The sequence below is a fragment of the Suricata suricatta genome, chromosome 10 (assembly GCF_006229205.1).
Source record: "Suricata suricatta isolate VVHF042 chromosome 10, meerkat_22Aug2017_6uvM2_HiC, whole genome shotgun sequence".
Taxonomy (NCBI): domain Eukaryota; kingdom Metazoa; phylum Chordata; class Mammalia; order Carnivora; family Herpestidae; genus Suricata; species Suricata suricatta.
Genome location: NC_043709.1, coordinates 125,956,648 through 125,979,899, shown reverse-complemented (window position 1 = coordinate 125,979,899; position 23,252 = coordinate 125,956,648). Strand labels below are relative to the sequence as shown.

Sequence of the window (23,252 nt, the reverse complement as noted above, 5' to 3'; positions counted from 1 at the left end):
TACATGTGCTGGGCACGCTATGGTGTTTTCAGGCTTTTCTTATTAATCCTCATGGTACCCTATGAAATAACTGTCAGTATCCCTGTTTGGCACATGAGTTAAGTGGAGACACTGAGAGGTTAAGTAATTTACCCAAAGTTGCACAGTTAGTGTGGTTAAAAACCATGCAGTCGTAATTAACTCAAATCTAGGCTGCAGGCCACTCCTTTCCTCTTGACATCTATCTGCCTCCCGCGCATGCTCACAAACTCACTGCTCATAGAATATCCTTCTTGACCTGGGGTTCATCTTCCACGCGATTTGTGTGACCTGCTGCTTTTTATGTTTTGATTTCATCTGTCTGTTCCCTCCTGTCCAGCGAGATTGGTGTGCTCATTGGTAGTCACCTTATGTTATTTATATTCTATGAATAGGTCACATCTCCCAAATTGGAGTGTAAGTTCCTAGAGTATGGGCCACATCTTTGTCCAACACCATGACACCTGAGGCAGTAAGGCTGATAACTGGTATGTGAAAATGCACATCTGAGGCAGTAAGGCTGATAACTGGTATGTGAAAATCCTCATCTGATCCTAAAATAGCCTCGATTCCATGTTCTGCTAATAGCAGCACTTTCCAGAGGAAGAAACCGAGCCCTCCAATGCTAAATGACTGGTTAAGGAGCAAATTATTCCATTTATTTTTTCTTTCTGTAACATTTATTGTGTGCCAGTCACCAGCCACGGGAGGGAAGACAGAGCAGAGATAGAAAGATGAACATCATGGCTAATCAGTCCAAGAGGGACCTTTACAATTAGAGGTAGTGATGCATTGAAGTTCCTTTTGTCAGTTTGATTACAATGGTGCCAACATTACTGTGAATTTTTCAACACTAGCGGCTCTTAAAAGCGGTATTATTCCCATTCCTGGGTCAATATAATAAGTTCAGATGATAAGGAGCATTAATACTTCATTAGGACACACCCAAAAAATCAATGTAGATGGTATCTGCACTGTTTGTTTTCACCATCCTAAAATTGATTTTAGTTTTTATAAAATGAAGACAAACACAACGGATAGAGAGATACGATCTTACATGAAATAACTGGGGGGGGGGGAGGAATACAGGGGCTGAATAGGGCCTGTGAGTGGGGGGAGACTTAATATGGTCATTTGCTCCATCAAAAATTCTTCTGCTTTGAATTACATTATGTATAAGCTAAATACCATTGTGCATTTGCAAAGGGCAGTTCTCAGAATTATGTACAAACACCATTTTTAGACTGTAAATACCTAAAGAAGTCTGAACTTTACAAAAAAATTTTCTGTGAAAAATAGGACCTCCTAACAAGTGAGTCCGACGCAAGTTACAATTCGCCAAGTCTCTGGACCACGAATTCATTGGAAAGCGTGGTTTCCACTGCCTCAAAGAATGTCACCTAGATTTCGGGTCTCATTTCACAGGTGGTGAGCCAGATTCCCAAAGGGAGAAGTTAGTTAGTTTCTCAAGGTCAGGCAGAGTTCAAAGTGAACCAGAGTTTCGATTTTGAGTCCAGTCATCTTAGTGGAACACAAGAGGTTGTGAAATAATCATCCTTCTTTAGGATCAGTCCAATCAGAGGACATTTGTGAGGGCAGTAGAAACTTTTGGAATGTACTTCCGGTTTAAGCGTGTATGTGCAGGCCTCTCGGCCTCAAGCGTTACCTTTCACCTCGTCTTCTAGAAAGGTGCAGATGACACAGTCCTGAAGAGGGTCCTGAATTCAGTTCCGACCTCCTGTAAAAATACCCTACTGGAAGACTTAAACTTCCAGGCGCTGGGAGGCACCAGAACCCTACTTTACCTAAAGGAGCGAAGCCTTCACCGACCGGAAGTTCTTTTGCCCCCAACAAAGAGGGCGCTCGGTCACGTGAGCCAATCAGATCGCTCTGCGCAAGGAGGGCCTTCTGCCATCTCTGCCAGAGAGCCGACGCCAAGAATGCTGACGTAGCCAATCAGCGCGGCCCTACGTCGGCGTGCGTCTGGCGTCAGAGGCGGGGGGTGGGGCCGAGTTGGAATTTTGGCGGGTCTTGCTGTAGGACCGGGAGGAGAGCGGAGAAGGGTAAGCAGCTGGGGTGTGGTGGTGTGGGTGGCCCTCCGGGGGTGAGGCAGGGGTTCCGGGTGGGTGGGTGGCCCTCCGGGGTTGAGGCAGGGGGTCCGCCACGCGGGTCTGCGGCAGGGTTCGGAGAGCTCCAAGGGCGAGAGGCGCGGAGACTGAGGCGGTCGGGTGGGCCAGCCTGGAATCCGGCGAGCGCGGCGGCCGCGCGGCCGGGTGGGCTCTGGGTGCCGGAGCGACCGAAAGGTCGAGGCGCTTCAGAGGCACCAAGGAGGTACCAGGCGTCGGGCCATCCTCTCTACTTAAGGAACCAGGTTCGGTTTCTTTCTAAAGCAACCTTTTAAAAAGGATGCCGTGGAGACTTTTAGTTTTTCATTTTTAAGAAATTCATCGTTTGCTAAAGGTCATTGAACGCGTGCCATGTGCAGGGCTCCACACACACATTACTTCTCCTCGCCTGAAGCTTAGACTCCAGAGAGAGTAACCGATAACAAGTACACGGCAGAGGAAAGCGCAGTGAAGTCAGCAAAAGGATGAGGTGTGAGAGGGCGCCACCTGCCGCTCAGATAGGGTGGTCTGGAGGGCTCACACCACTCCATGCTCAGGGGGATACAGACGAGCGAGAAAGGGGCGAGGGGAGCGCTGTCCGAAGACCCTCAGGCCTGGGAGCACCCCGTGTTCAAGAAGTTGAAGGCAGGCTCGTCTGAGTAGAAGTAGGCAAGACAGAGCGTATCCACTTCCTCGTGGACTTTTGAATTTTGTTCTAATGACCATGAAAAATCATTAAAGGATTTTAGTTAAGGGAATACTACGATCTGGTTTATGTTCCTTTAAGATTACTAAGGAAAGAAAAGACTACTGTGGCTGCTGGATGGAGAAGAGATTACAGAGAGACAGAGGCCAATACAGGAAGCTCATGCTTCAGGCAAAAGATTGAGCACTGTTTTGGAGATAGAACCGATAGCAGTTGTTGGGAGGTCCTGGGTGTGAGGGTGAGGTGGGGGGGGGTTAATAGAGGTAAGACCCTTTACTAACCCTCCAGGAGCTTACAGTCCAGCAGATTTCCCAGGGGACAACACAGTGTGGAGCACACCGTTGGTCCGTGGAAATATTTGTCAAATAAATAAAAAGGAAGCTCTATAACTAATACTTGACACTGGATTTACTGAAGTTAGCTATAGAAGCTTGTCTTAGTTAAATAAAAGCCTAGAAAAATTTATGCTTTATTCTTGCAGTAACTAAAATCAGTTAAATGAAAAAAAGGAAAGTGCACACAATAATGGGAATTTACCCTAATTAGCTCTGCCACTTTTGACTTTCGCTAAGTAGTATTGAATTGAAATCCTGATGTGACTAAGCTTGCAGCTGAGTAGAGCCACACACTGGACTGCTGTGGATAAGGGAGCCATCAAATGTGTCACAGTAAATAACATGGGACAATAGCCCTAATATTTAGAGCATCCTCAATAATACTTGTTGACAGTCTAATCCATGTGCTCTAAGTACCCAACATACTGCTCTATAGCTCAACTGAGTTTCTATAACCATAGTTTGAAGACCAGATAAAGGGGGGTGGGGGTGGGAGTGAGAAATAGTCAGATTTTGGACGAATCCTCAGCCTCAAGCCCGTAGGATTTGTGAGGTCCTGGATCCGTTGCATATGAGATGTGAGAAAGCAGGAACAATTGAGGGTAACTTTTCTAATGTTGATTTCGTAGCCGAGATTCAACGTTACTGCCATCTCCTGGGCACCTGATTCTCCATCGACGTTCTCTATCACAACTGTGCTCTTGACAGCATGGATGGTAAGTTCCGGCAATTTTCTCAAGTTCTTTGTGTTTTATGGAAAACCACCTTTTTGTCCGTGGACTTGTTATTTGTTCTACCTGCAAAATTACTGAAAATAGCTACCTCAGGTATTGTCTCAGTGGTTCAGAAAAGATCTCATTTCGGGGCGCCTGGGTGGCTCAGTCAGTGAAGCATCCAGCTTCAGCTCAGGTCATGATCTCATGGTTCGTGGGTTCAAGCCCTGCATCAGGCTCTGTGCTGACAGCTCAGAGCCTGGAGCCTGCTCCAGATTCTGTGCCTCCCTCTCTCTGACCCTCCCCTGCTCACGCTCTCTCTCTCAAAAATAAATAAAACATTAAAAAATATATTAAAAAAATAAAAGAAAGAAAAGGTGTTACCTCAACCAGAGAATGTTATTTTGTTTTTTGTTTTTTAATGTGTATTTATTTTTGAGAGAAAGGCGGGGGGACAGAGTGTGAGCAGAGGAGGGGCAGGTAGAGAGGGAGACACAATCCGAAGCAGGCTCTAGGCTCTGAACTGTCAGCTTAGAGCCCAGTGTTGGTCTCAAACTCAGCAACCGTGAGATCATGATCTGAGCTGAAGTTGGAGGCTTAACTGACTGAGCCACTGAAGAATGTTACTTGTTTTAATCAGTTGGGATTTTTTTTTCTCCTGGCAATTGTGATTGTCTTTCATAATAATGATAGTTGGCACGTACTTACTTGGTGCCAAGCACTGTTCTAAGCACTGTCCCCTACTTACTATGTACTAACTGCTTTAGTCCTCTGAGCAGCAGTATTTTTCAGACCAGGAGACAGATGTTTAGTAATTTGTCCCAGGTGAAACTCCCAGAGCAAGGAATCGAACCCAGGCAGCCTGCCTTCAGAGTTCACAGTTAATATTGAAGTCTGTTGAAGTCGCTTGAGCGTAGCTCTGTGTTAAATTCTTGTAGTCCTTTCTCATTTTGTTTATTTTGCAGATGTGCATGTAAAATATTTACCTAACAAAGAGAGGCTACTCTGAGGAGCAGAAGCACAGCAGTAATTGTGCTGGCTGTAAAAAGACCCTGACAAATAAAATGTGTTTTTTTCTGGCTGCATAATTGAGCTCATTATCTGAAACTAGATTCTGTCTTTAAATCTATGTTTATTACACTCTTCCCCTTTCAAAAAACTAGAACCACATGTTATTGAAATTCTTCACAGTACGATAATGTGTGACATTGATTGTACCTTTGGTATGATAATAGCGTCCTGTTTCCTAAATCATCAAATTACCTTCAGGGAGGTTAGAATAATATAAAGTATAATTATTTGCTATGAGACAGTTAGGAAAATAAGTGGTGAATGGGTATGTGTCCTATAAGAAATCCTTGTATCTAATAAACGTTCATTTGGTAGGCACAGTATAGACAAAATCTGACAAAACATTGACTGGTGCTAGAGAAACACAGTTGAACAACATTCCTTCTTCCATTCCGGTACAGAGAGCAAGATCAGAACAAGTGAGTAGGAAGATAACAGGTAGTTGGTCAGATGGAAGACACGAGAAAAAATTTGTATGCTGAGGGGAATGCTCCAGAAGACAGGGAATTATGGGTGGTGTGGGGAGGAGGGCTGGCGATTGTAGGCTGCCATCCTTGGGGAGTTGAGAGGAAGAGGGTCCAGTGTATAAATGAAGCAGGGAGCTTGGGTCAGCATACCATGGAGAAGACAGGACTGTCGTGGTGACTGGGTTGAGCCAGGCTGGGAGGCATCACAGATTAGGTCTTGGCAACATTTAGCATCAGCTCTGGGTGGTGGGAGCCAGAGCCCCTCCTCGGGTGTGTTCTCTTCAGCAGCTAGGACGGCCCCTGGGCTCCCTCGAGGGACTGTGGCAGTCTCAGGCAGAGCACAGGGAGCCACAGCCCTCCAGTTTTGCAGTGATTGTTGAGTAAGAAGTTTAGCAGATCATTATTAACTTCAAGCTGTAGACCCTTTCATCAGATTCTAGGCCATGAGTTTGGCCGTTGGCTCTTTTCTGTCTGGTAAGCGAGAGTGGAGTGGTAGAAAGAATATTGGTTTGCTGGTCTAGAGATCTCCATCCTAAGCCAGACTCCTGTCTGACCTACGTCACCATATGGTCCTGAACAGGCCCTTGACCTCTCTGGACTTTAACTCTTGTCTTTCAGGAGAAGGGAGGGGAGTGCATGAAATATCCTTAATGTCTTTGCTTTAAAGTGACTCAGATTTTATAAAGGATTAATACCCAACAGGGAAAAAAACATTAAGAAAGAAGAAATCCTGAGGGCCAATAAATGTAAACAATCATTTACCTCATGAGATTTGTGGAAATGCACATCAAAACAGTGAGATGCCTTTTAAAATCCTCCATCAGACTAGTAAAAAATTTTAAGTGACATCAGATATTGGTGAGTTGGTATAGAGAAGTGGCACTTGCACGCCGTGCTGGTGCGTAATAACGGTTCTGGGAGCAGTTCGGCACTATCTGGGCAAGTCGGAAAATGTGCACACCCAGGAGCCCAGCAATTCCACGGAAACTGTCCCATATATGCAAGACGAAGTCATGGTTGCTGCATGGCTTGTGGTGGGAAAGAATTGGAAGTGGCCCGTATGTTCTTTATTGGAATATGGGGGAATAAAATGTGATAGTCTTACTATATAGCAACTGAAAGAAATAAACTAGAACTGTATGTTTTGGTTCAGATGAGTCTTAAATGCAATGTTGAATGAAACCAGAATAAAGAAGAATACATACAGTGTGAAACAATTTATGAAAATATCTTATTTTTTTAATATTTATTTTTGAGAGAGACAGAGCATGAGTGGAGGAGGGACAGAGAGAAGGAGACACACAGGTTGAAGCAGGCTCCAGGCTGTGAGCTGTCAGCATAGAGCTTGACATGGGGCTCAAACTCACAGACTGCAAGATCATTACCTGAGCCAAAGTAAGACGCTTAACCAATTAAGCCACCCAGGCGCCCTGAAAATATTTTAAATCAATTAAATACTGTGTATTAATTATGAATACTTATGTATTTGTTAAAAATTTGAAAAACAGACTAGAATGATATACCAGAATTAGGATACTTACTGTAGTAGGACATGGAGGCAATGGTTAGGAATTGTGATAAGATGTGGCATGATAAAAAAAAAAAAACCTCATATACACATTAAACCAAAGATTTGGCATGATAAACTTTATAAGCTTTTTTTTTTTTTAAGTTATCTAATGTAAAGGTGAGAAGCAAATATGGTAAGTGGCTAATTCTGGGTGATGAAATATAAGTACTTTTTATATAATTCTTTGTACCTTTTTTACCTGAAATTTTTTTACCCCTCAAACAGTTTTTAAAATGTCTAAATGCATGTTTAGTGTATTTTTGGGTGATTCCCTTATGGGTTGGATTTCATGGAGGTTGGTATGCAGGAAGTTACCTCATTAGCTGAAATAGCACAGGTAGAAAGATGAGCCCAGTGCATGGCCCGGTGTGGTCACTGCGCAGATGTCGGCCCCTTTCTCCTTAGCCCAGTGCCCTCCGAGCACTTGGGAAGAGGAAAGGTGGACCCAGGATCAACAATTTCACCAGGCAAATGGTGAGTCATCTTAATTGCCATATCAATGTTGAATGCTTTGATTAACTGTGCTGATCATTAGCAGTTTTTCTCAGGTAGGTTTACTTTCTGTCCTTCCTCTTTTTCCCCAGGGGAGGAAGATGATTTGTCTCTGCTGACAGCATTGCTGGAGGAGAATGAGTTAGCCTTGGACTGTGATTTAGAAGAGAGTCACCCCTTGGCCCAGGAAGATGGCAAACCTGATGCATTCGATGAGCTCTTTGATGCAGATGACGATGGTGAATCTTACTCGGAGGAGGCTGCTGATGGAGAACTGGGAGAGGCTGAGGACCAGAAGGAAAATCTGGCCACGCTCTTTGGAGATGTGGGGGACTTAACAGATGAAGAAGAAGTTCCCACACGGCACTCACCTGAAAACAGAGTCCCCGCTCCTCCTCCTCCTCCTCCCAGTCAAGGGAAAACTAATCAAGAGTTACAAGGTGCCCTAACTACTTGCTTTTCTAATTTCTTCAAGGTAGACTAGATGGAGCCTGACAGTTTTCATCAAAATAGCTGCTGAGTCAAGAGTGGAGATAAATATGTCTTGGCAAAAAAAAGACACAACCTCATGGGAGTTAATAGAGGAGACATTCACTGTCAGCCTGCAGAGGCCCCCTGTCCCAGAGTCCGAGAGCTGTTAATTGGTCCCTCCCAGAATGGCTTGAACGTCTATCGTGCATGTTACAGAAAAATGTTATTTAGAGACTTATATGCATGTGGAGGCCAAGGATGAGATGGCAGACTTCTCCACGTTCTTTTTGGGCACGAGACCATTGTTGAACAGAAGTTTTGTGGAGTGCCATTTTCTTATTCGTGGTATTGTCTCATATATTTTAAAATTATAGTAAAATTCAGTGGTTGGCTGTTTCTTCTAATGCAAGAGCCAGCATTTATTATATTAATTATGATATTTGGTTTATGAAATACTAATCCTTCTTCTTGATACCTAAAAACTTGTTAGCCTCGGATATGTATCTGTGATATTTGTCAGTAGAGCAAATTCATAACTAGCTTAGGTATTAGGGACCTGATTACTGAAAATACGAAGTTTATTTCTCTAAAGGGCTCTTGAAGTGCAAAAGTCAATGGTGAGTTCTCAGGATGTGATTATATTGTGACTCTTAGCGTTTCAGGGTGCGGGAGTAGACACCAAAAGTAATTCCAGCATTTTTAAATCATGTATAATATTTCTTCTGCTCTGGGTCTTAAGTCAATATATTTTTCTTTCCTAGATGAATTAAAGAAGTTGCAAGAGCAGATGAAATCCTTACAAGAACAGCTAAAAATCGCAACAATTACACAGCCTGCAAGTTCAGCCCTTCTGCCTATATCTCCTGGTAATCAGACTGTAATTCTAGAAATAGTATACATCTCTGTTAGTAAAAAATTATAGGGGCACCTGGGTAGTTCAGTCAGTTGAGTGGACAACTCTTGATTTTGGCTCAGGTCATGAGCTCATGGGTTGTGAGTTCAAGCCCCTCATCAGGCTCTACACTGACAGTGACAAGCCTGCTTGGGATTCATTCTCTTTCTTTTCCTCCCTCTTTCCGTCCCTCCCCCCACCCCCACCTCCGGCCTGTGCTTGCACACATGTGCGATCTCCCTGTCTCTCAAATAAATATTTTAAGAGCAAAAAGAAAACTTACAGCATTACTTCTGCATTCAGCTGCTGGTAAAATAGTCTTTGAGTTCCTTTCTAGATTTTCTTGTTAATTTCTTTTCCTTTTAATAATGTAGCTAAGTCTCCACGTCCCCCTCTCAAGGAGAAGAAAGTTCAGAGAATTCAGGAGTCGACGTGCTTTTCTGCGGAGCTTGATGTCCCTGCTCCACCGAAAACCAAGCGGGTGGCTCGGACACCAAAGGTTTCACCCACAGGTATAGTCCTCAGGACCTCCCTGGTTTTTCACTACTCTGGCTCTGTTTAAAACTCAGTTTGGCATCGTCATACCTGCAGGGCACGGCTGGGGGTCTGTCTTAATCTGCGCATTGAGAAAAGTAAGTTTGTTTGGGAATGACAGCCATATGCTCTATTTTGTTATCTTTGTCTACATCTCAAGGTGCTTAGAAAACCCTCAGGTACAAAATAGGTATTTACCAAAACAATGAATTAAATGTTTTTGAAGCTCTACAGTCCTATAGTTGAATTGTAAGAAGTAGAACCACTGGATTGAGTTCTTGTGCAATCCAGAGATGGAGTCTTCAGGCTTGTGAGTTCAAAGCACAGATTCCTTTTTATTGGCCAGGTTTTATGTGAAATGTGGTTGTATTAACGCAGAGAGTCCATTCTTTAGAAAAGCGCAGAGCGTGTTTTAGATTCTCTGTCTCCTTCTCTCTCTACCCCTCCCTCACCCACATGTATGCTGTCTCTCTTAAAAATAAGCATTTAAAAATATGTAAGTGCTTAAAAAATAATTCTTTGGAGGATGTAAGACAAAATGGTTTGGATAACATAGTTCAGAGTTAGCCGCATAGAACTGACCACTTAGGTTCCGAAAGGCCCTTTTGAATAGCAGTGGCCTATGTCTCCATAGGAGGGAATAGCAGCCCTGCATGTGCATATTTATTTAACCACAGGTTGTGTATTCCGGGTATCCCCTTATGAATGGCATCCATCCCTTTAGGACCTTTGACATTACTATGTCATTACGCAGTGTCCAAAGTTTAGTTTTGATGGAGTGGGGCATGGGCATGCAATGCAGTCCAGAGATTCTCAAGTTCTCAGGTTGCCCTGCTTCCTAGCCTAGGAGCACTAATCCAAAGTCACTTTGAAAGTAAACAACACAGTCTTATTTAAGAGTGTGAAATTGTATTAAGGAAAAACACCCAAGTTTTCTGACCTTCGGGAACATTATCAGATGTGTCTATAATAAGGATAGTAACCACATCCGGAATAGTTAATGCAAGCAGGTCAATAGAATACCCTGGTTCTCCCAGGTCCCCCTGTCCCACCCTATAAATTGAAATGGAACCAAATGGAATGAGATGAAACAAGAAACAAAGAAAAGGGACTTAACTCTGGATTTTCTTCAGGTAGATGTTGATCTGTACACACATCACTAATCATTGATCCATGAAGAGGGCTCTTCCCGTATGGAATCTACCACACTGCTCTGTGAATAGGGAACGCTCATTGTCATTGCACAAAGGAACTGTGTTTCAGAGCAGCACTGTAATACAGCTGCCTGTAGCCACGTGTGGCTGTTTACATTTATATTCGTGTAAGTAACATTAGACACTCATTTGATGAGAAGCACTTGTGGCCACCATACCAGACAGCATGGGTATAAAACATTCGCATTGTCTCAGGAAGCTCTTTCAGACTGCACTGCAGAGATTTGGAGGGTAGTACAGAAATGATCTCGTGGGCTTCCTTTGTTCTCTCAAGATTTGGTTATTGCATATTGATTTAAAAAGAATTCTATAAAAACAGATTTTCTAGGGGTCAATGCAATTTTCCTTTTGCTTAATTTTTATGTTAATTTTCCAGAGCCCAAAAGCTCATCTTCAGGGACAACAAGTACACTCTCCCAACCACTCCAAACTACTTCTGGAAATAAACCGAGTGGGTTGACCAGAGATCAGAGCGCAGTGACCCCCAGGAGTTCTGGAGAGCCAGCTCAGACGGTGGTCTCTGTGGAAGCCTTCTCGGGCCTGAGGCTCAGGTCAGTAACCGTAAAGGCCTCTCACTCTGTTCTCACGCCCCACCAGATGCCTCGTCCCCCTTCCCAAGGACTGAGCGAAATACTGTTTGTATAGCAAATCCACTTAACACCAACAGCTCTTGAACTTGGCAAAACTTGGCAGTAAGACTAACCATGACATACAGCAGTTTGCGTGTGAAGTGTTTAAAGAAGACTTTTTCTTGTTTACATGTTGAGTGAAAGATAATGTATCTATAAAAAAGGAAAATGGCAAATAATAGTGTATTTTTTTTAATTTTTTTAATGTTTTATTTATTTTTGATACAGAGAGAGACAGAGCATAAGACGGGGAGGGGCAGAGAGAGAAGGAGACACAGAACCGAAAACAGGCTCCAGGCTCTGAGCTAGCTGCACAGAGCCTGACACGGGGCTCAAACCCACGAACGTGAGGTCTGACCTGAGCCGAAGTCGGAGGCTTAACCGACTGAGCCACCCAGGCGCCCCAATAGTAGTGTATTTAATCAGAAACAGTGATAGAGGTATTCACAGTTCAACCAGAATAGTAGTATTTTGTAATTAATGTTAAGAAAATTACCTGTGCTCTTTTTCTTTCTAATAACTTAAGGCAAGATTATGTCCTTTGCTTTGGTTATATGGGGAAATTAAGATTCTCTGTTAAAATAGGAATAACTCCTAGGATCGATTCAGTTCAAAGCCTGGACTCTTTTAAGTCTTCGGTGCTCTATGCCACTAGTCCATTGCATCTCCATGAACACTTCTGTCGAAGCCTTCTGGAACACCTAACCCTTGCTAATATAAACTAAAATTGCTAAGATCTTAAATTGCACATTATTGGAGGCGGGGGACAGGAACAGGTAGGTGCCACCACACAGTATAAGTGTATTTGAAGACTCCAAATTCTCCAAAATCAGAAGAAAGTACTCAGTATCTTAATGACACCTGGGAAAGTTTGTGGGATAGAAGACAGCAAAAGCTGTGGTTCTCACTGAGGGGGCTGGCAAAGTTTCTCCCAAGGTAAACATCCCCCTCCCAAGATGATCCTGTCCGCTGCACCAAGTTCTCGGTTGAAATCACCCACAGATAAAGATGTTGCGGGTGGGAGTGCACTGTACACGCGGATTGGAGGGGTAGACAAAGTCAGAACTACTCAGCCCGGGCTCCTGAGTGGCCGACAGACTTAGGGGATCACACAGTTGTTTGAGTCTCTTTGTAATTGTAATACTAGGAGCTCAGGCCCTAGAAACACCCCAAAGGACACTAACATGATAGTAACCTGTTAACACAGAAATCAGGCCCGAAAAGGGTTTCTCCACCTCTGATTGCTTCAGAGTCAGCTCTATAGCTTTCCATTCCTAAAGGCCTTTGAAATGGTCAAAAGGCATGTTTTTTGTTTTCTCTTGTCCTTCAATATATAATATCAAAGAGGGAATAGATATGAATAGATATTAATATTCTAAAAACCAACTTTTGCAAGTCCACAAGTGTTTGGCCAGTTATTAGGAATAAGAATATATTAATTGAAGCCTTTATTTATTGTTCTATGAAAATGTTGGATAAAAAAACTCTAGTTAGAAATTGTAGATCCTATGAAATTCTTGCAGAATTGATGAAATCTGAATATCTTATTTTGTAATATAAATTTGTGATTGTGTATTAAAGTCAAAGATCACTTTTAAAAGAATATCGTAACATTATAATTTATAAGAAAACAAGTGTATAATCTTGTTTTCTGTATAAGCCCCACTTCTTTATCAAAGGAAGCACAAACCTAGCTTTCAGAGTTATCTTATTTTTATTTATCTGCCATAAAAATCTTTGCTTTGTGGGCGCCTGGCTGGCTCAGTCGGAAGAGTGTGCAGCTCTTGATCACAGGGTCATGAGTTGGAGCTTGGAGCTCCGCGTCAGACGGAGCCTGCTTAAAAAGCTCTTTGCCTTGTTTATACTACGTAGCCAAGCCTCCCTGAGAACAGGGCCTTGAGAGAAGATTTCTGCCCGTAACGCCTCTTCTAACCAGCCTGCTGCAGTGCCAGGCCGCGCCTTCTCAGAATAATGGTCTAGTGATTGATGGTTCCTTGTCCCAGGCGGCCTCGGGTGTCCTCCACAGAGATGACCAAGAAAATGGTTGGCCGGAAACTGATCAGGCTTTCTCAGCTCAAGGAAAAGATGGCAAGTGAGAAGCTGGAAGAAATCGACTGGGTGACTTTTGGGGTTATACTGAAGAAAATCACTCCACAGAGTTGTAACAGTGTAAGCATCTTAATGATTTCTTAGCTCTTCAGTTGCAAACTGACAGTGCGGACTCATGTTCTTGATTTTTCTAGCTAAAACCCATCAGTATTTCATTTTGAAATAGCTACTCGTAAGTTCCCAGGTTGCCTCACCTTGGTTGGATTTCTAGCTGAGGGGGATATATGTAAAGAATGCCCTGCTTACAGAAGGCCTGGTTGTACAGGGCCCTTGGCTTTTCACTGTAGTGTTTTTGCTGCATTTCACTTGTCATTGTTTTGGTGCCACATATGGTTGCCGCAGTGACTTGAGGAAAAGCCAAGTTCACAGACCCTCCGGACAGCCTGACAAAATAAGAGGGCAACTGCAGAAATTTTGAAATAGCTGACCTTGTGAGCACAGTGGATATTACCAAAGATCTAACAAGTTCTAAAATCACATTTGACTGAGGCATAGCAAAAAGACTACCTTGTGGCCTGGCGAGCCCCCAGGTCTGAGTTCTAAGCCTCATTCTCCCTCTAACCATGTGGACTTAGGGTGACCTTTAATCTTTAAGGACTTCCGTTTCCTTATTTATAAGAGGAAGGAACTGGCTTTTGATTTCTCTCAGAATTGTCTCCCACCTCTCAAAATACTATGCTTGATGATGCTCAATACTGATTTCGTTCTCTATTTGTGATCTTGGACAACCTTGAATATTTCTACAAGGCCAGGCCTCCTCAACGAGGAGTTGAGTTTCAGATGAGGGAGTCCTGCTCCAACCCTATTACTGTCAAGGTGGAAGTGAACACGTCTGGTTCATTTGATTAGGTTCTGAGTTGTGTTATAAGTGGCTCCAGTGATACAGAAAGGCATTGTACAAATCCATGGAAAAATAAATTACTCAGATCCAGCCAGTGGCTCACCAGAACCTATAACCACACCCACACACCCACTCCGGGTTGCCTCTGTGAAACAGCTTGATTGTGTATTTAAATTATTTTGTTTAAAAAAAATCTGTGAAAGTTGTTGATATAAATAGCATTTTGTTATCTTTCTTCAAATATATGATAATACTTTTGAAATTTTTACCATTCAACACAACCAGTTGTCTTTAAATGATGCTTTTGTTTTTCTCCTAAGCTGGGCAAGGATTTTACTAGCATAGACCTGACACTTCTTTATTAATGTTAATATCATCAGTAATAAATAATAGAGCCACTAAATTTATATCAGGAAGTTATTAAATCATAGTGGCGCTCTTCCAGTGGTCCTTTTAACACTGTGTGTGTAGTTAGAAAGGAGGTACTATCTCATTGAGTATTTAGACCTGAAACTAGAGGCTTCACTAACACGTGTGCCATTGGCTTGCCTTACATCATCTTCATTTCTAAAATGAAAACAGCAGGGGCCCCTGGGTAGCTCAGTCAGTTAAGCGTCCGACTTCAGCTAAGGCCATGATCTCATGATTTGTGGGTTCAAACCTCACATCAGGCTATGTGCTGACAGCTCAGAGCCTGGAGTCTGCTTCCGATTCTGTGTCTTTCTCTTTTCCTCCCCCGTTCACGCTCTATCTCTCTTTCTCTCAAAAGTAAATATTTTTTTTTAATGAGAAAGGTAGTACATAATAAAGCCTAGAGAGAAGATTAATTTATAATTAACAGACATTCTCAAGACTATATATTCAGGACAGATTATATATTTTTCAACAATAGAGCACTTGAACCATACATGGAGATATTATGGCCCATTGTGTAAAACTTAGTAAAAATAAGGGATGCTTGGGTGGTATAGTTGGTTGAGCTTCCAACTTCAGGTCAGGTCATGATCTTGTGGTTCATGGGTTCAAGTCCTGCATCAGGCTCTGTGCTGACAGCTTGGAGCCTGGAACGTGCTTCAGATTCTGTGTCCCCTCTCTCTGCCCCTCCCTCACTCATTCTCTCTCACTTGCTCGCTCCCTCAAAAATAAATAGAACATTAAAAAAAAATTTTTTTTTTAATTTTTAGTAAAAATAAGAATAAATATTTGTTCCAGGGGAAAACATTTAGTATCTGGCGACTGAATGATCTCCGTGACCTGACGCGGTACGTGTCGTTGTTCTTGTTTGGAGAAGTTCACAAACAACTCTGGAAGACTGACCAGGGGACTGTCATAGGCTTGCTCAACGCTAACCCCATGAAGCCCAGGGATAGTTCTGAGGAGGTAAATATCTTTCCATGGTTTTCTTTCCTTCCTTTGTGGTTTTGTATTTGTTTTTGTTTCTTGGTCTCTGCAGCTCAGCCAAGGTTTATGAAAAACATTTTGTGCTGATCCACCCCTGCGTGCCAAGTCATACTTTCATGTTCCACTCATCTGGTGTTTTCTTTGTTCTTCACTCACCAATGTTCTCTATTTCTCCATTTCCACCTACTCCTAAGTGTCATCTTTTCAAATTAGTTCCAAGATTCCTGGAGTGTTTTGAATTATTACGTTCAGATCTCCTCAGGTCTTTTCCATAGATTTCTGTGCTGCTTTAAGAAGGCAGGATTTTATTGGTGAGAGGATTTGGCTCTGTTAGTACCGCCGTAGCTGCAGCTCAGAATCAGAGTGAAGTCATCTTCTCAAGCAGCAGTAGAGCAAACCGAGATCTCCTGTGAAGAGCAGCAGAGCTTCTCTCCCCCTGGTCCGCAAGAAGCATCATTTTGTTATTACTACATATTATCATTAGTATAACTCCAGAAAGTGAGAGGCACAGTTACTGCTTTCCTTTCACCAGAGAATGGCAACAAATCTTCATCTGCTGGCTCAAAAGTGTTTGCAAGTAATAGAAAAACTTCACTACCATCTCTTTTAATGGTAAACATTGGGTTTGTTTTTCTCACATAATAAATAAGCCCAACATAGGCAATAGAGTGATGTCAGGGTCAGTGTCTGTGAGCCTCTCAGCCGTCTCTTCTTGGTCACTGGCTTTGAAGCTCTCGCCCTCATATCACCTTTGAAGGCAGTCCACCTCTGTATGCTTTTGTTCAGAACTCCTGCCTCAGGCTGTTGGCCAGAACATGGTCATAGATCACCCTCACTAGCTGCAAGGGATGCTGGGAGAAAAACAGGATCCTTCACCTGAGGCTGAGGTTGGCCAGCCCACCGGAAATGCAGATTCTACAGTGAAGACTCAAGAGAGAATGGATACTGTGTAGAGACCTGAACGTGTCTTCTCTACCTCCCATTCCTAAAGCTGTTTATAGGGTCCTGGCTTCCAGTGCTAACGCCTTGCTAACTTCCAGCATCCAGCCTCTTACTCATTCTTGCTGAGAGGCCATACCGTTGTCCATTTTTAAGTCCCTCCCTGTGTTTTCTCTGCAGGTGTCTTTGTCTGTTGATCATCCTCAGAAGATCTTAATCATGGGTGAAGCTCTTGACCTGGGAACCTGTAAAGCAAAGAAGAAGAATGGACAGCCGTGTACACAGACTGTTAATTTGGTTGGTTTTGGTTCTGTTGGGATGGTTTCTACTAAGGACAAGAGTTAATAGGAATAGATTGTAGACAGTGTAGCGGTAATGACCAACTTGGAACTGAGTTTCCTACATAACAGAAAGCACCAAAGTAAGAAAAGCCAGTGTGTGGTTAATAACTGCCAATTTAAACAACTAAGGATGAGGGAGGGATTTAACTTCATAGGAAAATGCTCTTTTATTGCCAGCTGACTAGGAGGTATGAGGAAAGCGGGATTTTAGTTTGCCCTCAATTCTGAGTAGTGCTGGAGATCAAACACTATGGTGAAATACACTGAAAAACTTAATTTAGCCTATTAACTTCAACATGTATTTTCTTAGAGCATTTTTTCAATGTTTATTTATTTAAATTTTTTTAGTGTTTATTTTTGAGAGGGAGACACAGAATCCAAAGCAGGCTCCACACTCTGAGTTGTCAGCACAGAGCCTGACGCAGGGCTCAAACCCATGCACCATGAGATCATGACCTGAGCTGAAGTCAGATGCTTGACTGACTGAGCCACCCAGGCGCCCCATGATTGTTGATTTTGAGAGAGAGAGAGAGAGAGAATGCACACAAGTAGGGGAAAGGGGTGAGAGAGTGCCAAGCGGTCTCCACACTTGAGCACAGAGCCCAACATGGGGCTCGATCTCCTGACTTAGATCATGACCTCAGCTGAAATCAAGAGTTGGTTGCTAACCAGCTGAGCCAGAACTTTTTAAAATATAGTAATTATTAATAATTTGAGATATAATTTACAAACCATACAATTCATGCTTTTAAAGTGGACAATTCAGTAGTTTTAATACTGAGTTGCAGTCATTAGCACTATGTAATTTCAGAACATTTTCAGTTACTCGCCCCACCCCACCCCCCCCACGCACACACACAAAAATAACCAAACCCATACTCATGGGCAGTCACTCCCCATTACCCTCTTCCCTCAGCCCCTGGTAAGCACTACTTGACTTTCTCTCTCTCTGGATTTGCCTCTTCTGGACATGTCACGTGATGGAATTATACACTATGCGGGCTTTTGTGTCTGGCTTCTTTCACTTCCGCAGTCTTTGGGATTCATTCGTGTTACAGCATGTGTCAGTACCGCATTCTCTTTGCGGTTGGGTAATACTGCGTGGTGTGGATGCATCAGCTTTGTTTATTCGTAGTCAGCTGGGCGTGTTAGGAATGCTGCTGCTGTAGGCATCCGTGTCGCAGCTTCTGTGTGGATGTCTGTTTTCAAGTTCCCTGGACATATACCTGGGATTGCTGTGCTGCGTGGTAACCCCGTGTTTCAGCTTTTGAGGAACCACCAGACTGGTTTCCAGCGTGGCCTGTGTATTCTCACCAGTGGGGAGAGGGGCTCCGTTTTCTCCACATCCCTATTAGCACCTGTTTCTGTCCGTCTCTGATGACAGCCATCCCTAGTGGGGGTCACATGGGGCTCCTTTGAGCTCTCTCTTCATTTCCATTTAGTTCCCTCATTCCTGCCTAACAGATAAACTGCTGAGCAAGAAATAGCAGGGGGTGGGAGTTGGAAAAAGTGGTCTCAGGGTGAAATGCCTTACATATCTCCACACAGGAACACTGTCATTAAAAACCCATTGTCCCTGCATCTAAGGGCTCACTCAGTAGAACATTAGCACGTTGTTTTCCTTTTTCTTCTTTACTTAAGAAGTAGCATTCTTTCAAGAAGCAACCAGAATAGAAAAGTTTTCCTGACATTGATGTTGGTTATTCTTATATCAGTGCGTATTGAGGCAAAAGTCACATAGCCTATAGTTAAGCGTTTTAAAATGTACACTTCAGTGACACTCTGTAACCACCTGCTGTCTAGTTTCAGAACCTTTTCAGTCCCCACAGAAACTCCCATACTTGTTAAGGAGCCTTTCCCTGTCCCCCACACCTCCATCCCCTGGTGATGTGGCCTTTTGTGTCTGACCTCTTTCACTTAGCATAATGTTTTCAAGGTTCATTCTAGAAGCTGATGTTCTTTCCATCGTAGAAAGAGGGCATATGGGGTGAACAGCATCACTTTTTCTTTCATCGGACTAGAACATTTATGTGTAATTCCCATAAGTCTCTGCATACCTGCCCTTTAGGAATGGCCTTGGAGGTCAACGGAGGTTCTGCTTTTAGAATAATGCCCCCAAGAGGGTGCCTGCTGGGGGGCTCAGTCTTGTAAGCATCCAGCTCTTGGTTTTGGCTCAGGTCATGATTTCCCGGTTTCATGAGTTCGAGCCCCCCATTGGGTTCTGTGCTGGTAGCATGGAGCGTGTTTGGGGCTCTCTGTCCCTCCCCCACTTTTGCTTTTTCTCTCTCTCAGAATAAATAAACTTAAAAAAGAATAGTGCACCTCAAAAAGGCAAAAGGATCAGCGTTTATTGACACTGTCCCCCCGAGTGTGTCCCTAATCCCGATGCCGCTGCCCTTCCTTTCGCAGAAGGACTGTGAGTACTGCCAGTACCACATCCAGACCCAGTACAAGAGGCTGAGCGCCAGGCGAGCCGACCTGCAGTCCACCTTCTCCGGGGGACGAATTCCAAAGAAGTTTGCCCGCAAAGGCGCCGGCCTGAGAGAACGGCTGTGTCAGGATGGTTTTTACTACGGAGGGGTTTCTTCTGAGTCGTACGCAGCCTCCATGTAAGACGTTCTCCGGGGTGTCTTTTGGGACAGGGATCTTGCTTGTCTCTTTATAAGAAGAAACCCAGGGGTTGTACTATTCTGTGATGGTCCTGGGCGCCTTAACCCCCTGCCCGGAACAAGGGAGACAAGGACCTCCCTTATTCCCAGGGAGAGGAGAAAATTAGCTAAGTCATGTCCTGATGGTCTTCACCTTGGAGCCCACACTTCTTCTTTGGTTTCTAATGTACATAGTGCGACTTTGTCAGGGCTGGCTGTGTGGCCGTTAAAAGTATGTTAGTCATAGCGTTGGTCTCCTTGAAGTCACTTCCCTCACAAGTGAGCTGGTAAACCTCTTGGAACCCACATTTAGCTCCGTGAATCAATAGCAACGAAGCCTGAGGAGTGCTGCTGCGGCAAACGTCCTAGCCTCTCTCGTGGGGAGCTCAGGCCCTCTGGAGAGTCCCTGAACTAGGCGATCGATGGCAGTGTCCCTGTATTGTAGGTACGTCTGAGGCCAGGTGGGGACCTGGCACAGGGGAGCTACCATTGGTCCAACAACAACAGATTTGTTCCCCATCTCACGGAAATTGGGCAAGAGGACTCTCACATCCTGCCTACCTTATCATATGAAGCACATTGTTAAGATTTAAAATGATTTCTGTTTTTTTCCAAACTGCAAAAAGCAATGCCTCTACATTATAAAATATATATACATATATTTGTGTAGTTCAGCCAAAAAGAGACAATAAAAACCATGTATAATCCCACTGCCTGGATAACCGTTAGTTCCTTGCTATATATGAATACACATGTGCGCGCGCGCACACACCCACGAAGCTGGGTAGGCTTCTATATGTTTCTTTCCCAGATGTATCACTTCCTAGTAATATAAAATGAGATGCCTATACTTAGAAACTTTCCCCCCACATAAAATACTTAACATTTTCCTTATTGAATATACACTTACATGCATTATTTTTAGTGCCTGTGTAGTATGCTCTTAGGTGACTCAGTGATAAAACAACTCCCTGTGGATAAGCATTAATGGTGTTTCCGACTTTAATCCTGTTTTATCCTATTTTATCCTGTTAAGAACCTGAGTTTTTGCATAGTCCTTAATTATTTTAAGATTAATTCCTAGACTGCTTGAACAAAGTATTGGCTTTTTTTTTTGATGTGTATTTACTTTTGAGAGAGAAAGAAAGCGCGCGCGCATGAGTAGAGGAGGGGCAGAGAGAGAAGGAGATGTAGAATTTGAAGCAGGCTTCAAGCTCTGAGCTGTCAACACAGAGCCCAACATGGGGCTTGAACCCACAGACCGTGAGATCATGACCTGAGCTGAAGTTGGATGCTTAACCAACTGAGCCACCCAGGCGCCCCCAAGTATTGGCTATTTTTACTGCTTTTGCCATAACGCTCGTCCAGACGGCCTCAGCTGGCCTTAGACGGGGACTGCTGACAGTTTGTAACAAATGAACATGTCTGTGCCTTTCTCTCACAAAACACTGAAGTGTTGTGACTTCCCTTTTGGGGGTGACTCTTGTCGTTTCAGTGCAGCCGCTGTTGCTCCTAAAAAGAAGATACAGACGACTCTGACTAATATGGTCGTCAAGGGGACAGACTTGATCATTCAGGAAACCCGACAAAAGCTTGGTAAGTTTGTTTCTCTTTTTTTTTCCTTTACAGCTTATTGTCAAGTTAGTTTCCCTATAACACCCAGTGCTCATCCCAACAAGTGCCCCCCTCCATGCCCATCACCCCCCTTCCCTTCTCCCCCTCCGCCTTCAGCCCTTAGTTCTCAGTATTCAAGAGTCTCTCATTGTTTGCCTCCCTCCCAAGTAACTTTGTTTCTCGATGCTATGTTTCTTTCTGCAGCTTAATTATCTAGTCTTTAGAATTGAAGGTGGTCTCGGTTCATACCCTAAGTTATAAATACTCCCTCATCACTATACTATGTGCATGATGTGGCCTAAACTGAAGGGATCAGGCTTGGCTGGCAGCATCTTAAGAGAAAATCAGCATATTATCATGACTGAGCCTTTGCCTCATAGGCTTCGTGAATTTCCTTGATGTGTCTGGTCTTAACTCCTAACGTCCAGCATTAGAATCGCTAGTATCTGGCTCCTGGTGAAACTCATCACTTACCTTTACATTAAAACAAGTCTAAGTCAAAGAATAGCACCTCTGGCCTTTTCACCGGGGGCTTTGTTCCTAACAGTGGTGAGGGCCCAGCTGGGACCCTACCCATAGTGCCCATTCCAGACATTGTGTATGAAATGAGACCACAGATGCCAGTGGTAATCGTCACTAGAAATAAGATCTATTTGTCCTGCCATTGGAAGTCTTGCTAGTCTGATGTTAAAGACCAAGAATTCTTTTTTCTTTTGGCATTCCATCTACTTCATTCACAAGTGATTGAGTTGTGAATCCAGAGATTAAGAAGTGACAAGTCACAAGGGGTGCCCAGCTGGCTTGGTCGGTAGAGCACACCACTCTTGACCTCAGGGTTGTGAGTTTAAGCCCCACGTTGGGCATGGAGCCTACTTTAAAAAAAAAGTGACGTTACATGACCTCAAACTGTCCAACCTAAAGTCCTCTAAAGCTGATGTTTATATATATTCCAGGAATACCCCAGAAGAGCTTGTCTTGCTCTGAGGAATTCAGGGAACTGATGGAATTGCCTACATTTGGAGCCAGAAACCTGAAACAACATTTAGCCAAAGCCAGGTCATCAGGTAGAGTCGCCCCCCCGCCCCCGCTCTGGTGCCCACACCTGCACCCCCACGCCCCGCGGAGCGCCTCAGCCTGTGGCTTGTGTTTTAGGGCTGACGGGGAGCCTGAAGCCCGCGTTCCAGTCCGTCTCGGCGTCAGCCCTGTTGAAGCAGCAGAAGCAGCACATGCTGGAGCTGAGGAAGAAGCGATCAGAAGAAATACAGAAACGGTAAGAAGAGCAGGTTTGATGTTCCCTTCAGGTAACTCCTCAGGGATCCTCAGAGCGTCTTAATAGATTTCCAACATGTGGCTTCAGAGTTTGGGTGGTTGGGTACCTTTTTAATTTTAACCTAACTTAAGAAAGCGTTTCAAGTTCTAGATTGCTGACTCACGCGAATGAATCTGAGACCAGGTGGCACAGGTTATAGTAACCCTGGAATAAGAGAAAGAAAGAAATTCTTGAAGAGGTTTTTGTGCAGGGGACCTGTTCCCTCTCATTTCTTAGTTCTGCACAATTAGTGCTGTAAGTACAGGCAAAGCCAATGAGCAGATTTTGCAGTTGATCAGGCAAATGATAAAAATGAGGCAGGGAAAGTAGAGTCATTTTAGAGGCAAAAGCAAGTGAAAAGGGTGCAGAAGGTGAACATGCCAGAGAATCTTGAACTCAAGTCCTCAGAACAGTGGGAAGCACAAAGCCCAGTGGGTCGGGAGCGCCACGCTGCACCCTGCATAAACAGTGTCTCACGCATCCCTTAGGTGGATCTGCGAGGTACTCTTTTCCTAGTTTTGTTTTGTTTTTTAATATTTTATTTTTGAGAGGGGGCAGAGAGAGAGAGGGAGATAGAGAATCCGAAGCAGGCTCTGGGCGCCGGGCTGTCATCCTGGTTTTATGAGTGATATCAGTGAGCACCAGAGAGCCGGCGGGTGAGGGAGCCAGGTTTGGACACACCTCTGTTCTGCTCCAGTTTGAACCATTACATTGTCCCAAATCTGGCCCACTAAAAGGCAGATGGTTCGATGAACAGGAGAGTCAACTTTAAGACACGAGCAAATTCTTTTGGAAAAATCCAAGCATACATTTGGCCTCAGACAGGTGAGTTT

General features: G+C 43.8%; 1 protein-coding gene across 1 annotated transcript in view; it reads left to right on the top strand.

Moving 5' to 3' along the window:
- The first annotated feature begins 1,969 nt into the window (after positions 1-1,969).
- Positions 1,970-23,252, top strand: part of MCM10 (minichromosome maintenance 10 replication initiation factor) — a 35,506-nt gene continuing 14,223 nt past the window's right edge. The window contains exons 1-13 of the mRNA XM_029954327.1: positions 1,970-2,081; positions 3,794-3,880; positions 7,570-7,917; positions 8,710-8,814; positions 9,215-9,352; positions 10,965-11,139; positions 13,221-13,386; positions 15,380-15,547; positions 16,688-16,804; positions 19,258-19,457; positions 20,992-21,092; positions 22,064-22,174; positions 22,263-22,380. Of these exons, the coding sequence (XP_029810187.1) occupies positions 3,874-3,880; positions 7,570-7,917; positions 8,710-8,814; positions 9,215-9,352; positions 10,965-11,139; positions 13,221-13,386; positions 15,380-15,547; positions 16,688-16,804; positions 19,258-19,457; positions 20,992-21,092; positions 22,064-22,174; positions 22,263-22,380 (1,754 nt within the window). The 5' untranslated portion in view covers positions 1,970-2,081; positions 3,794-3,873. The remainder of the gene's footprint in view (positions 2,082-3,793; positions 3,881-7,569; positions 7,918-8,709; positions 8,815-9,214; positions 9,353-10,964; positions 11,140-13,220; positions 13,387-15,379; positions 15,548-16,687; positions 16,805-19,257; positions 19,458-20,991; positions 21,093-22,063; positions 22,175-22,262; positions 22,381-23,252) is intronic.